Below are 16975 nucleotides of genomic sequence, written 5' to 3' on the forward strand. Positions count from 1 at the left end.
TTTTATTCTACATTTTTCTCCCATTCTGTCCAGGACCTATTGTGTCCCTGGTCAGAACGGTCAGTAGTGGTAGCCAGTCACAATCTGTTTCTTCTGATCTCAGGCTAGAAGAGGCTGTGGTTCGTGTGGGTTATTAGTCTTGTGGACTAGTTTCTTCTTTGGGTATTTGGTTTCCTGCTCTTTTGTTGCAGATGGGAAGAGACCTATAGTTGTATCTTAGATGCTGCTTGCAAGCAAGCATTTAAGACCCCAGATGCTACTGATCAAACTAGGATATAGAATATTATCTTTATGAATTATGTTGTGCCGACCGAGTTGTACCAAGAGACTATGTCCCAAGCCCTTTAACCTAGTAGACCAATCCCGCGAGGTGTTTGGATATGTCTAGGAGGTCTCCGTAACTGTGCCCCCATGTGCTTCACTTCAGAGGTTAACAATATTGACTGGTACTGGTTGTCTTGTTCTGCTGTAAGAATATGAACATTGGAGCTTGATGATGGCAGTGAATAGCTATTGAACAATTTTAAGCAGGGAGGATAGATATGATCAGATTTATGTTTTTAGAATGATCATTGTAGAGGATATAACTGAGGAGGCTGATACCAGAGGTAGTGAGAAAGTCAAAAGACTGTTTTAAAAACTAGGGGGAAAACATAGAAGAAAAGGATTGGGGTAGAAATGGAGGAATGGAAAATAATAACTAGGTGTATGAAAAATTTTAGGAAATAGAAGTGATGAGACTTAGTGGTGAGATATAAGGGTTGAGGAAGAAGAAAGTGCCCTAAGATAAGTCCCAAAATTTTGACGTGGAGTGCCAGTCACAGAGATAAGGGAATATAGGGGGAGGGACAAATAGTGAGCTTGATTTGAAGCACGTTAATGCTTGTGGGATAATCCAAAAGGTATACATATTTGTTTGGGAACACATATAACCTTAACCTGGTTTGCATTCAAAATTACTTTTAGCTAAATTAAATTAGTTTGCTGTTTGTGTGTGTATCTCCATCCTGCTTGATTGGGGGAAATGGTTCTGAAGCTGTCTAAGTAACAGGTTGGAACTAACCTAGATTAAAAACTGTATTATGTATGTACAAATGTTAAGTTAAATGATGCGTTATATTTTGTCCAAAGAACGTACAAGTATGGGCATTATCCCTAGCCCTATTAAACATGGAAAAGTTTTCTTTTCTGTTTGGAATATTCAACATTTAATGAATGTTTACAAATCGTAATATAGATGCCCATGTAGAAAGCAAGGCTACAAGAGATATACTTTAGAAGTACTGGTAGATAAGAGAAACAATCATGAAACAGTTGAACTTATAAATAGCAAAATTTTCGCTCAGTATTTGATGGTTCTACACGTATGGAAAGTCCACGGGAAAAATCGACTCTCTTTTTAAAAATTAATTAATTCATTCATGTATTCTGCTAAATATTAATTGCATACCTCCCATGCGCTATGCTAGGCACTGTTTTAAGCGCTAGATATTCAACAGTGAAAAGATACAGTCCCTCCATTTTTGAGCTTACATATACAGTGATTTTTTCAAAACTTGAAATCATGTTGCTACCTGCCACCCCTAGTCCTTGGCACCTGCTTGAAGCTCGTCAGTGGTTTCCCTCTACATGCTTAAAACCCAAAATTCTGAACAGTCTGTAGCACTCTATATTTATCTAGCCCCTCATTACCTCTTAGATCTTATCTCATGTTGCTCCGTGTTGAAACCCCACTAACCTTCTTTTAGTTCCTATAACATACCACACTGTCTTTCTCCCCAGGCCTGTGTTCTTGCTATTGCTTCTGCCATGAAAGCTGTTCCGGTGGCTGTTCTCAGCCTCTTGTCATTCTTCAGATCATAGCTTAAGTATCACTTTGTCAGAGAAACCTTCCCTAAATCATCTTACCTACACAATTACTATTTGAAATATTAATAAAAACCTACAACCTGGTCCTGTCCAGTTGATTCCGACTCATAGCAACCCGTAGGACAGAGTAGAATTGCCGCATAGTGTTTCTAAGGCTGTAATCTTTACGGAGGCAGACTGCCACATCTTTCTCCCATGGAGTGGCTAGTAGGTTCGAACCACCGACCTTTTGGTTAACAGCTGACAGCTTAACCACTACACCACCAGGATTTCTCAAAAGATTAATTTATTTGTTGGCTTGTTCATTTTCTGTCTTCCTACACCAGACTGTTAGTTTCTTGAAGATAAGAACCATGTCTGCCTTGTTCACTATTGAATTTCTAACACATAGCATAATGCCTGGCACCTAGTTAAGTGCCCAGTAAAATGTTTGTTTAATGACTGAATAAATTCAGTAATCATAGTGCTTAGTATAATGCTGTTTTAAGAATTAGGAGTGCTGTTTGAAGATCCTCAACTAATCAGCGATTCTCAACTGGGGGCTACTGGCATCTAGGGAGTAGAGACCAGGGTTTCTGTGAAACGTCCTACAATGTGCGGAAGAGGCCCGCGCAACAAAGAATTATCCAGTCCAAAACGTCAATAGTGCCAAAGTTGAGAAACCAAGGACTAGATGATTTTGGTTTTTAGTCACCTCTCCTGAGTTGGAGCTGAATATCCCTGGGCAAGTTGTAAGATACTAGAGGCTTCTGGTTTTCTTGTCTGTAAAGAGAAACAAATTGTTGTCCATTCGACTCCAACTGATGGTTACCGCACGTGAACAAATTTATTCTCAGTTGTGGTATATGGAACAGCTAGATCCAGAGACACCCTTTTACATTCTTTTTTAAAATATATATGATTTTATTTTGTTGTTAAGAGTATACGCAGCAAAACATACACCAATTCAAGTTTCTACACGTACCGCTTAGTGACACTGATTACATTCTTCAAGCTGTGTAACCATTCTCACCCTCCTTTTCTGAGTTGTTCCTCCCCTATTAACATAAATTTACTGCCTCCTAAGTTTCCTTTCTAATCTTGCAAATTATTGTTGGGGTCAGTTTGATCCCATATAGATAGATCTTTAAAGAGCATAATGCAAACTGTTGTTTGGTTTTAAGAAGACTTCAAGGGATATTTTTGGTTTAAGGTTTAAAGATTATCTCAAGGCAGTAGTTTCAGGGTCCTTTACATTCTTGATCCTTAATTTCAGTCACTCAAATATGTGAGTCTTGTTTTGCTTAGAGTTCAGTTTGGCAGAGTTATAAGTAAAGTTCCATTTGTAGCAAAGTTCTCTGAATATTTTACTGGATGAGGACTAAAGCCAAATAGTCATAGACTGATTTGTTCTAAAATATGATTATTGCTAGAACACAGTTAGTACACTTATATACTCAGGTCACTAAAAAAAATATCCAAGGTTTAAAAAAATAATGTTCTCTTTGGTGCGTCATTTATAGTAAATAATTTCGAACACTTTTTTCTTTTTTTTAATCAGCACATTTTCCAACAAATGAATAAAACCAAGGACAGTTGGTTAAAAGATCACTGAAAATGGAGGATACTAATGAAGACTGATGTTGCACAGCATCCTCAGTTTTCCTGACTCTTAGAAATACATACTGATTTTTTTCTTTTCCTTTTCTAGACCTTTATCCTAAAACCATTTATCGTTGAGAAGAGAAGCTTATTAGGAATAAAGAAATCTCGAATGAAACGTTTTGATTAATTTGGACTTTTTATTTTAGGAACAAATGATGAGAAAGAAACAAGCAATGCATCTTGATGCAAGGTATGTCACGATGGTGGAGAATGCCTATTACTACTGCAACCCACCTTTGGCTGAGAAAACAGTGAAAAAGAAACGTCCTCCTCTCCAGGAATATGTTCGGAAACTTTTGTACAAGGATCTCTCTAAGGTTACCACTGAGAAGGTAAGTCTTAATTTAATAGTCTTAATGTGATAGTCTACTTGAGGTTTGTGGTAGTGTAAAACTTATGTAATATTCAACCAAATTAATTCATTTTGATGTTAATAGTATTAAGAGCAAGAGTGTACTTTCCTTCTAGCCCATGAATTCAAATTGTTTTAGATCAGAGACATATATTTTAGTTTTCCTAGATCTGTTTTGTATAGATTGCTTTTAACAACCCACAAAGTATAGATGAGAAATGTCAGTAGCTTGCACTATTCACGTTTTGTATAGAGAAATTGAAGTAGGACTGTTAAAGTCCAACAGTTAATTTTAGGAGAGATAGGATTAGAGCTTAAGTTCCATTATGATTGATTCTATACAAGTTACTGTAAGAATTCATATGATGATATGTAATATTTGGGACATAAATTTTGTTTTCCTTTCTTGATAATAACTTCTTATTCTAATTAAAATGTTAACTCTTCTAAATAAAATTTTGATGCTATATATATTTGTCTTAGTTCTATCGCTTTATTTTTGGAGTTCTGTAGTGAATTTTCCCTTAAATATCTTGCCTCAGTATAGAAGATGTTAACCCTGAATGGGCGTTAGGAGGCCTATGATCCCTCTGAAATTTCATAATTTTAATCTCTGTGGCTATTTGTATTTTTTTGTAGGTGGAGGGGGGGCTTTGTTTAGATTCTCAACAGGGACAAACTTCCAGAAAAGGGAGCTTTCTTTAGATTCTCAACAGGGACAAATTTCCAGAAAAGGGTAAAGACTGCTGTCCTATTATCTGAAATTATTATAGTTACCTTATCAGAAACTTTACTTTTAAGTAAAATGTTTTGAGCAAAACAATATTTCTTGGTTAACTATACAAGGTGAAACAATTCAATCTATAACAACTTTTGGGGGTTTTTCTGGGAGGAAAAAAAAAAGGCAAATTAATTCTGGATAAAGGATGTACTGTCCATGGGTGGGGTAGAGAGTGATAAGGAGTGATAGTGAAGCTTTGAAAATTGAAACCAACTTTCTGAAAGTCAGGGATAGTAGTTGTTTAAAACAGTAAGGAATTTGATAGTTGTTTTAGAATTGGCTAAATGTTTGAAGACTGTATGATGCTTATGCAGTTGAGAAGACACTGACATTTCCAGTGAAGCTAGAATGATAATGTGTATTTGTGTTAAAAAGATGGATTGTGGATATAGAGAGTAGAGATTAAAGGAATACTTTGCAATCTGCTAATAGCGTATAGGTAGTCCCCGACTTACGACTGGGTTCCATTCCAACAACTCTGTTGTAGGTTAGTTCTGACATAAGTCAAATACCTTTTTTTTTTTTTAGTTTTCGTTTTTATTGCCTTCTATTATCACTATCTTTATAATCAGATCTTTATTTGTCTTTGGAGTTGGAAACATTACATATAAACTTACAGATATATTTTAATGCATATATACATACATAAAAAAATACTAAAATCACAAAGATTTACTCTGACGTTGAAGAAGAGTTGGACAACGTTGGCATTTTGTCAGTTGTGGTAATAATTCGACTTGTGGAAGGTTCTGGATCATCTGGATTATCCCTGGGAGTGGGGATGGTGTTTCTAATCAGAAAGTAGTGAGAGTTGTCTGTATGGTACTTTTCTTTTTTTCTTTATATATTTCATGGTAACATCTCACTGCTTCCTGAATCCTCCGGTCGACTTTAGCAAAACAATCAACATTTAAGTCCATGTTTTCAAGCAACTGAAGCCCCTGATTTAGTTTACAAAAAACCCCAGCTAATCCTTTCGCTGTAAAAGTTTTTGACAACTTCTCTCCTTCCTTTTCCTCATTATTTCTTCCTTCTTCAGCATTTCTTCCCATTTCAAAATCCACTAAGTCCTGATCTTCCAGTTCCCTTTCTTAGTGGTCTATAAGGTGTTGCACATCAGTGATATCAGGTTCTAAATTCAGCTTTCTTACCATATGAACAGTCTTGTCCATCATATTATCCTGATCAAATGCTTGGAGCATGTTCACATAATTCAGCAATTTTTTCCATATCCCCTGCGTGAATTTTACTGTAGCTTCCTCCCAAGAAGATACACTAACAACAAGATGTACCCCCTCCCAAAAAAACTGGACGCTTGTAAGTGCAGTTTGTCGTAACTAGAATATATTGTAAGTTGGGGACAACCTGTATACTGTTAGCTTGATTGAAGACCTGCAATCCAAGAAAACTGGGGGGCATTATTGAAAGATTTAGGGAAAAAGTAAATAAATTTTGTTACTGATCACTGAATGAATCTCATTTTTCCCATTTATAAAGTGAAGAGGCTGGTAGAGAATCTCTAAAGTCTTTTCCAGTTCTAAAGTTCTATGACTCTGCACAATCATGATAAAATATCTGTATTATTTGGCATATTAACCTACTATGTGTTTATTAATTAAAAAAAAAAAAATTCTCTTCATTTAGGTTTTGAGACAAATGCGCAAGTTACCCTGGCAGGACCAAGAAGTGAAAGACTATGTTATTTGTTGTATGATAAACATCTGGAATGTGAAATATAATAGTATTCATTGTGTAGCCAACCTCTTAGCAGGACTAGTGCTCTACCAAGAGGATGTTGGAATTCATGTTGTGGATGGAGTTTTAGAAGATATTCGATTAGGAATGGAGGTAAAAAGGACTTTATTTAAAGTCATCAAATTGAGGTGTTTGGGGAATTTAAACAACCTTTAAATAATTTTATTGAAAAATAAGTGTACTTTTCTCATGTGGTGCTATAAGAATTTTCTGTAAGCCAGAAAACCCTCTTACTATAAAACCCAGGCTTATTTTTTGCTTAATTAATGGCTTCAAGAGAAAATAGGTTAGAGGAGGCTGATAGGGGAAATTACATTTTAATTGTTTCAGAAAGTATCAGTTCATTTAATGATAGCTTTATACTGAGCTTTTTTATTTAGTATTTTCTTTTTATTGAAACATTTTAAAGATAGCCATCTCCTAGAGAGAGATAAAGGACATTGAGAAGTGATCACCTTCTTAGAAAGAAAGAAACCATCTATTTTTTTTCCCTTATTCACTGTTCTTTCGATAATATTGTAAAATTACAGAGGGGAATATTACCTGTTTTTAAATATATTATTTGAAATCTTTAATGGAAATCTGATTTTTGTTTTTTAGGTTAATCAACCTAAATTTAATCAGAGACGTATCAGCAGTGCCAAGTTCTTAGGGGAACTTTATAATTATCGAATGGTGGAATCAGCTGTTATTTTTAGAACTCTTTACTCTTTTACCTCATTTGGTGTTAACCCTGATGGTTCTCCAAGTTCACTGGACCCTCCTGAACATCTCTTCAGAATTAGACTAGTATGCACTATTTTGGATACCTGTGGCCAGTACTTTGATAGAGGTTCCAGTAAAAGAAAACTTGATTGCTTCCTCGTATATTTTCAGGTATATATAAGCCAAAATATGCAGTTTGAGATCATTTAATGCATTACGTGTGTTATAAAAATGTTATAGAAGAAATGCTGTAGTATTCATATTATGTATATGTTCATAATTAGATTATATTTCTTTTCCATGCATGGTGCTTTAAGAGATTTTAAAATACTTGATTCTAAAATATTATATAAACATTCTAATTGCACTGTAACAATATTTGTAATAATCATTTTAGGAGTTATTTTGGTGCAGTAATTTATGGATTTAGTACAGTAATTTATGCATTGAATTACTTGTGTTTCATACATTTGATAACATTCCTTTCACTTGTCTATGGTTTGGTTTTACATCCAAAATTCTTGTTTCTAAAAGATAAAAAAAAAATTTTTTTGTTTTAGGGAAAAACCCCCTCATTTTGGGGAAAATATATTCTTATAATACAGAAAGAAAGATTTATGCATTTATTGGTAAACTCTTGGGTTGTGCTTTTTATATCTTACCATATTTTAGTTAATTATGTAAACTTATGAATTAGAACAAGCACAGTATAAATTAAACTCAGATACCAATACAAAGATAATCTTACAACTTCCATAGTTTGTGTTCCAAAAGTTAACTTGTAGGTTGGTTGTTTGGAACCCAGCTACTATTTCCTAGAATGTATTGTGTTATAAATGGTGGTTAGGGTGAGCAACTCATAGTCCAATTCTCTAGATAATGTTACCGAAGTAAAGTACCAGTAGTACCATTTAATTCTGTATGATCACTATTGTTAGTATTGTTTTCATTCATTCACTGATGAAGAAAATAAATTTCAAGTTACAACTTAAGGTATCAAAAAATGCATCCACATAGTGACTGACGCTATGTAGGGGTAAATACTCTTCAGAAAGAACAGTTTGTTAACGTTGTCCCACCACTACACCTTTGCAAGGAGTTACTTTCATATTTTATGAATTGATGAGCAAAAACTGGAGAGGAGGGTTTGGAGATTTGAGGGTCAGAATTCCTTGTTAACCAAAACCAAAACCAAACCCACTGCCGTGGAGTCGATTCTGACTCATAGCAACCTTGTAGGACAGAGTAGAACTTCCCCATAGGGTTTCCAAGGCTATAATCTTTACCAAAGCAGACTGCCACATCTTTCTCCCTTGGAGCAGTTGGTGGGTTTGAACTGCTGACCTTTTGGTTAGCAGCTGAGCACTTAAAAACCAAAAAACCAAACCCATTGCCATTGAGTCGAGTTCAACTCATAGCGACCCTGTAAGACAGAATAGAACTGCTCCACAGGGTTTCCAAGGAGTGGCTGATGGATACAAACTGCTAACCTTTTGGTTAGCAGCCAAACACTTGGGAGTGTCTTAAGTTGGAGACTGCCTGTATTGAAAACCAGAGTTTTGCTACAAAATGGCAGCTATAACTATCAGCTTCCAAAGTAGAATCCCTTTTAGAAGAGAGTCCTTATTAGGATTCACTCTGACATTGGAGGCTGAGCGATAAGAGCCACTCAGAAATATCCAGGAGCAAAAAGACAGACATATTTTCTGTCTTACTTAAAAGACAGAAATATAGCAATGATATAGCTAGGGAATGGGAGTAAGAATTCAGTGAGACCTGGAAATAAGGTCGCTGTGTTCTGCCTAGAACTTAGAATGTAGCAGTTAAGTGCTGGAAGGTCAAGTATAAAGGATTAGTCAGAACAAGTGCTTCTAAAGTTTAATATGCCAACACATCGCCTGGACATATTGTTCAGATGCTGATTATGATTTAGTTCGTCAATGATGGGGCCTAAGATTCTGTATTTCTAATAAGCTCCGGGCGCAGACCACCCTTTGAATAGCAAGGGCCGAGAACAAACTGGAGAGGAATAAAACACCCAGAGAAATACCTGTTTATATACTAGTAAACCTCACGTTGTGCTTCTAGTTAATGTAAAGTTATGAATTAGAGCAAGTGCAAAATAAAGTGAAGGAACCAGGCTGGAAGAGGAAAAATACGTACACAGTGCCGTATACACAGTAGATGTACATACAATAAATGCTTGTTGATTAATGATTTTTATATATTTCAAAAAACCATGTCTTCAGATACCTTAATTGACCTTTTGAAAAATCAAAAGAGGTAGTGTAGAGAAAATAATGATATTTTATCAAAACTATGGCTTTGAATCTGGTTGTTTTTGTAAAATTAAATATTGAAACCCTGATTGAGGGTGGAGGAAGGACTCAGCGGCAATGGGTTGGGGGTGGAGGAGGGGTTTCTGCTTTTCAGAGTACCTGAAAATTTATCTGGTATTTTATTTATATTTTTTCCTCGCCTTTTTTTTTTTTTTTTTTAAGGAATCTGATATTTTTAATTTAAAAAATATTTAAAATGAAGTCACCAAATACGTCAGAAACTTTTTATAGATGGAGTAAAATAATTGGAATAGGGAGCAGGGATAATAGGATCATTGTTGTTGACCATTAATGAAAATGATAGATGCCTTGTACAACTTTTTAGCGTAGTTATTATAACTAGGTAACATCACAATACAGATTATTATTTTTAAATATTTTTGTTATTGATTTCTTATAGCTAAATTTATTTTTCATTTGTTACCAGCGTTATATTTGGTGGAAGAAAAGTTTGGAGGTTTGGACAAAAGACCATCCTTTTCCTATTGACATAGATTACATGATCAGTGATACGCTAGAACTGCTAAGACCAAAGATCAAACTCTGTAATTCTCTGGAAGAATCCATCAGGCAGGTACACGACTTGGAACGAGAATTCTTAATAAAACTAGGTAAGCAATTAATAAACAGAGAGAAAATGAAAGTGATACCTGGGAGATTGTTTCCAGAATTTGCTTTGTAATGTTATCAGTTGGAGTTTACATCTGTATGCTTTCTGTTTTTGATGTTGAGTGGTTAAATAACAGTACTAGGTAAAATCTGTGTGGCTACTTGTTGATTTTATTAAATAATCCCAAATTGGAGGAAAACAGTCATGTAGGACTTAAAGCAAGTGATAGTGATAGGAAAACACAATCCTGCTAGCTTCTCTTTAAGTTTTAGAATTTTTGGTGCTAATGTAAAATCTGAAGATCTCTGGGTATCAGCAGTTTGAACCCACCCAGTGGCACCCTGGAAGAAAGGCCTGGTGATCTGCTTCTGTAAAGATTAAACTCGTTGCAGTCAAGTTGATTCTGACTCATGGCAACCCCTTGTGACAGAGGAGATCTGCCCTGTAGGGTATCCAAGGCTGTAATCTTTTTTATTATTATTATTATTTTTTAATTGTGCTTTAGGTGAAAGTGTATGGAGCAAATTAATTTCCCATTCGATAGTTTGTACATAAAGTGTTCTGTGACATTGATTGCATTCCCCACAATGTGTCACCATTATCCCTATTTCCACCCTGGGTTCCCTGTTTACTTTCATCTGGATTTTCTACCCCTTCCTGCCTTCTCATCTTTGCTTTTGGGCAAATGTTGCTCTTTGGATTTTGTGTGATTAATTGTTCTAAGGAGTATGTCCCTCTCGGGTGTTATTGTTTATATTATGGGCCTGTTGTTTGGCTGAAAGGTGGCCTCCTGGAATGGCTTCAGTTCCAGGTCAGAAGGGTATCTTAGGGCCATAGCCTTGGGGCTTCCTCCAGTCTCTGTTAGACCAGTAAATCTGGTCTTTGTTTGTGAATTTGATTTTTTTGTTCTACATTTTTCTCCCACTCTGTCCATGACCCTCTGTTGTGATCCCAGTCATAACGGTTGGTAGTGGTCACCAGGCACCATCTAGTTCTTCTGGTCTCAGGGACGTGTAGGCTGTGGAGCATGCAAAGCTATAATTTTTATGGAAGCAGACTGCCACATCTTTCTCCTGCGGAGCGGCAGGTGGGTTCAAACCACCGACCTTTTGGTTAGCAGTCAAGTGCTTAATTTAACCACTGCACCAAGATTCCAGCCAAGAAAATCCTATGGAGCAGTTCTACTCTGCAACACATGGGGTCACCATGAGTCAGAATCGACTCAGTGGCAACAGGGTTTTTTGTTGTTGTTTTGTTTTGTTTTTTATATAAAAAAATCTACTTTCAGTTAAGCATTTCTTTGTTAATTGTATATTTTCAACAGGTTTTATTTCTTAAGAAAGTTCAGGCTAGAACTTATGGAAGGGAGTACCTGTTAGAAATTTGAAACTGTCCTACAGAATTTCAGACCTATTCACAGGCAGAGTTACCTCTATTTCTAAGGTCTTGAGAAAATGCAACTAGAGGATTATATATTTACTTTCTCAATATCCTTCTGTTACTGTTTTGGGAGAAGAGTTATCTTATGAACAGCTCCCACAAGGGACTGTAGGAGATGACAGGCTTTGTCAATAGATATAGCTAGAACAAGGTGTAGCCATACCAGTCTGGTTTGGTTGCTGATAGCTCCTAGCATGTTTTATTGTAGTCATTTCAAAGTAACATCATTTTCAGGCTATTATCCAGGGAATCCTTACCATCACCAAGTTATACTAATTGTATAAGTTTATTACGTTGCATATCTAAAGAACTGTCTACATAGTGAAGGCATTTGTGGTTTTTTCCTCCTAAAACTTATTTTTTCATATTGTTATATCCATCATATTAAAACGAGTTGCTTTCTCCAAAGGTAAATCTTCTTTTGGAGAATATAATTGTTATTCTCTATTTGGCATTATTTTTAAAGGTGCTATTGGTTGTGTAAGTTTTCACTTTTCCTACTACTCAACTCATAAAGGCATATTGATTCTAGCCTTGTTTCCCAAAAATCTTTAAGGCTGGTACGTTCTGTATAGTGGACGTGAGTAAATATTACTTTGACAGCCAGTTTGGTAGCAATAAAGAGAACACTTTTGCTGTGTCCTTTATAGATCGAAGTGTTAAATTAAAGGACTTCAGGCCTGCTGTGAGGAGTCTGTCCTTGTTTAGAATGTGAGAGGGAAAAGTAGGTCACCATTTGTAAATGAAACTCTTAAAGATGGTAGCAGCTAGAATCAATATGCTCCCAAGTCTTCTCCATTTTCCTCCTGGTTTAGAGTCTAAATATCGGGAATGAGGTGTACATGAATAAATATTCAATCTATTTCCTGTTGAAAACCATAAGATAACATAGTATCTTGCCTTTGGTAGTTTTTTATTTTCAAGCATCTGAACATTAATTATCTTATTTTAGTTTTATAACAACCCAGTGCTGACATAATAGGTAATAGGGAAACATTAAAAACATTTCCTTATATTTTAAAACATAATATTTATTATCATTAGAAGTAATAAATGTTCATTGCAGAAATTTTGAACAATAACAAGAAAACAAAAACCACCTGTAATTCCATAGCCAAAGATAATCATGTGTTAATATTTTCATATATATTCATCTATTCTTTATGACTATATCATAGTTTATTAATTCTGTTGTTAGACACTTAGGTTGTTGCCAGTTTTGTACCAGTGTAACATTCTTGTATTATTTTTGGGTACACCTCTAATTTTCTCAGATAGAATACTGACTGAGACATTCCCTTTAAAGAATAAAAAAAAAAATGGTAGTAGGCAGTACTATTTAATTCTGGTTTGGAAGTTCTAGATAGTAGTAAACAGAAATGAAAGGAATAAAAGTTTAAAAAGCCATATAACTATATAACAAAGCAAAGGAATATACTTCATAAACGAGAAATAAAATAAGTGGAACAGAATAAAAGGTCCGGAAATAGTCCTGATTAAATATAAAACAGTTTTGTATTTGATGAACTAGAATTCTTTTTTAAAAATAGGATGAGAGCGACAGGTAAGCATTTTGGGGAAAAATTGAAATGAGCCACATTATATATCATGTGACAAACTCCAGAGGGATTAAAGAGTTAAATATTTACTTTTTAAAAGTTAAAATAGATGTAATTATTAATCAAATATTTGGAGAGGTGTTAATGTTCCCAATTTTAAAACGATAAAAGAAAGCACACAAAAGTAGGCAGATTCAGGTGTTTTAAGACTTTTATACAGTGGGAAATAACTAAAAAGAAAAATAGTTGCATTCTACACCAGGTTATTGTCACTTGTTTAAAGAGCACAGGCAAATTGATAATAAAATTGAATACCCTCATAGATAAATGGACATGACATAATTAAATAAGGGAGGGCAGGACAAGTTGGTGTGTTTATTGAATACTACCCGCTTGCCAGAATGATAGAGGTACTATTATTCATATTTGACAAATGAATTAAGTAAAGCCCAAATTAAAACCCTAGGTAACTAGTCAAACCAGAATTCAAAGACTGTGTTTTCTGACATATTAAATACGTAGGGAAAATATTCAACATCTCTAGCAGCAGAGAAATATTAAATCTGAAAGGAAGTATTGCAATTATTACCATATCTGTTATGAGCAGGATAACTGGGGCACTGAGCAACTCAAATTCAAGAGAACAGTATTTTGATTTCAGCCCCCAAACACAATTCTGAAACACATGTTTTTAGTATTTTACTGCTTGGAATTTGCATTTTGTTTTCTGTGTATCCTTTACATACTAATTTTCATCTGCATCGTTAATTTTAGATTGGCAGTTTCCTAGGGTTCAACAACTGGATAATTATACAGTTTAGCAGATGCAAAATATAATACTTACAAAGTGGTTTTGAAACTAATTTGCAACACAAATGAACATGTGTTAAAAACAATATGTATTTTACTTTACAAATTAGAGGTATGACTATCAAAACAAAGCTACGTATACATTAGTTTTCCCCATGATGCGTATTTTATATGGATGTAACACAGATATAAAGTATATCTTATGCTGTGTGAATTTATCACCACTAGGGTGTTATTCCTGTGACAATGGTTAGATTTGTACAGTTAGATTTGACTTTAAATTTTCTGCCTTTCGTAACTCAGATAATAGCCCAATATTTTGCTTCTTAAAAGTCCAAAAAATTAAATAAGTTTATTTATAAATAATAATAACTACTATTTGTATCTATAAAAACTAATAAATGAGCAGGTAGAAAATATTTAAGTTAATGGAATTTCAATCTGAAGACACCAACTTTTTTCTTCAGTATTATTTTCCTTTTAACCCTTTCAAGACTCAATTATTTTCTCCTCTAATTTTTTTGTTGATACTTTGTGTTTTCACTAAAGGAAGGCATGCTGATTAAAGGACCAATACAGAAATTTTGTTGAGTTATGGATTTCGATACCTGTTACCTGGGATCATATATGTCCTGGTGGATGCTGGACGTATAAATCCTGACAATATGAGTCAATGCTAAAATCTGGATTTAAAAAAAAAATTTTTTTAAATTTTATTTCTTGAAAATTTGCAAGACATGAAGGCACTTGGCAATGACTGCATATACATTTTATTCTAGTCTCCTTCCTCTTAGCCTTTTTATTATTTTTCATGAAACTTTCCAGAACATGGTACAATGCATTTTTCCTTACTGCAGAAACAGTACTTATAGCCAAAATAAATAAAGCCAAGGGATTTTTTATCTCAGGAAAATTACCAGTACAGTGTGTTCTTCATTACTGCAAAAGCAGTACTTTCAGGCCAAATAAATAAAACCAAAGGAATTTGAATCTCAGGAAAATTACCACTACTGTGTATTCTTTATTGTAACAAATGCAGTACTAACAGCTAAGAAGCAGAAACAACTGCCCTGGAATGCTACAGAACTGCTCATAGCAGTGCATTCCACTTGCTACATGTGGAAGCAATGATTGGACTGTAAGATTGAATTCGTAGTAAGAATAATTTACAGTAGTTCTAGTGTCTTGAAAAGTACTACTGCAGTGCCTTATTCCTTACTGGAAAGGCATTATTTACTGTTCAGAAGCTAGAAAATCAGGGAGCCAGTAACACCTGGAAACAATAAATGGCGTGAAGGAGAAAATGGCCACTTTGACTGACTGAAGACTAAGAATAGCTTATTTCATGATAAGCACATACTCATAAGAACGTGATAATTGGAAAACATAGTGAGGAGGCTTATCTCACAAAAGTAAAGGGAAAACTGTCAGAAGTTTAGACAATTCAAACACCTGGGAGGCATCACCCAAGACAATGCTGAATCTACACAAAAACTTGAAGAGTTCTTGAGTTTCACACATTTCAGAACGCTCCCACCTTTAGGTTAAATCCATCTACCTCCTTCCCAAAGAAATCTTGAGGCATAAAAAGTGAATGGGATACTGTATGTCCCACAGGCCCAGAAAGGGTTTCTGCACTGTATCCATCTTCTCTCTTAATTTTTTTTATTTCCAAACTTGAGTGTACCTACTTTAGTCCCTCTGTATGTCCATATTTCTGTGAGTTCTTAACCAGTGGCTTAGACTTGAGACACTGGAGTAATTTGTTTTTATTTTTATTGGTTGGGCTGGTTCTTGAAACTCCGTGGGCTTCAGTATTCATCATAAAATGAGAGGGTTAAATCACATCATCACTAAAGGTTCTTCCTGTTCTAGTAGTCTAAGATTCTGTGAATAAACAGGTATTTACTAGATAACTACTGTGTATTTATCAATGTATGTCCTCTGTTAAGTTTTAAATACATAAAACAAGTTCTTTGTCCTCAAGGGTCTTTTAATTTGATGTGACATTTATGAAATCATGAGAGAAGAATATAATGTGGTATATCATTAAATGTAAAGTGCTATGATAAATTCTCCAAGTGTTTTAGGAGCTAGTAGGAGGAAAAGTTATAAATTAAAATACTCAATGATAGTTTATACAGGAAGTAATACTGAAACTAAACTGGAAGAACAGATAGAATTTGAATGTGTATTATTGAGGATGAGCCCTGGTGACACAGTGGTTAAGAGCTCGGCTGCTGACCAAAAAGTAGGCAGTTCAAATCCATGAGTCACTCCTTGGAAACCCTGTGGGGCAGTTCTACTCTGTCCTTCAGTGTTGCTGTGAGTCAGGATCAGCTTTACTGCAGTGGGTATCACAGTATCTGCAACAATGAGCTCAAACACAGCAATGATTTTGAAGCTTCAAACATAGCAGGACCAGGCAGTGTTTCGTTGTGTTGTACCTCGGGTTACTATGAGTTGGAACCAACCCGATGATACCTAACAACAACATTCAATGAGCAGTGTCCCAAGAGAGTATGCTCTTAGTATATGAGTCTGACCCAACTATAGAAGAAGCCTTTGGAGAGCATTGTGGGAAATAATTGACTCGCATGAGGCCATATTATGTATAGTTTGAAATTAGAGATGAGTTTAGAATTCAGATGTTAATAAGGAAGAATTGAATGGTCAGTGAAATATGGAACGAACATGAGGAGTTGGAAACAAACTCAAGCCAGGGAGTTTCCTTAGGAAGGGAAAGCTGTTAATGAAGGGGGGAAAAAAGCTATACTGTGACAAAGATGCTAGATCTTTTTTTTATTATTTAATTTTTTCCCATATAAAAATTTATACATACATTGTTATGTGACTCTAATGGCTCTCCCCATACTGTGACAACACACTTCTCCTTTCCACCCGATTCCCCATGTCCATTCAACCAGCTCCTAATCCTCTCTGCCTTCCCATCTCACCTCCAGACAGAAGCCGCCTGTTTAATCTCTTCTATCTACTTGAGCTAAGAGGCACATTCCTCACGAGTATCACTTTATGTCCCACAATCCAGTCCAATCCCTGTCTGAAGAGTTGGCTTCGGAAATTGTTTTAGTTCTGGGCTGATAGAGAATC

General features: G+C 35.2%; 1 protein-coding gene across 1 annotated transcript in view; it reads left to right on the forward strand.

The window, feature by feature from the left end:
* Window positions 1-16975, forward strand: part of UPF2 (UPF2 regulator of nonsense mediated mRNA decay) — a 143341-nt gene that overhangs the window by 87657 nt on the left and 38709 nt on the right. Inside the window, exons 12-15 of the mRNA XM_004379688.2 lie at window positions 3660-3845; window positions 6291-6494; window positions 7002-7277; window positions 9873-10056. Of these exons, the coding sequence (XP_004379745.1) occupies window positions 3660-3845; window positions 6291-6494; window positions 7002-7277; window positions 9873-10056 (850 nt within the window). The remainder of the gene's footprint in view (window positions 1-3659; window positions 3846-6290; window positions 6495-7001; window positions 7278-9872; window positions 10057-16975) is intronic.

The sequence above is a fragment of the Trichechus manatus genome, unplaced genomic scaffold (genome assembly GCF_000243295.1).
Source record: "Trichechus manatus latirostris isolate Lorelei unplaced genomic scaffold, TriManLat1.0 scaffold00067, whole genome shotgun sequence".
Classification (NCBI taxonomy): Eukaryota; Metazoa; Chordata; class Mammalia; order Sirenia; family Trichechidae; genus Trichechus; species Trichechus manatus.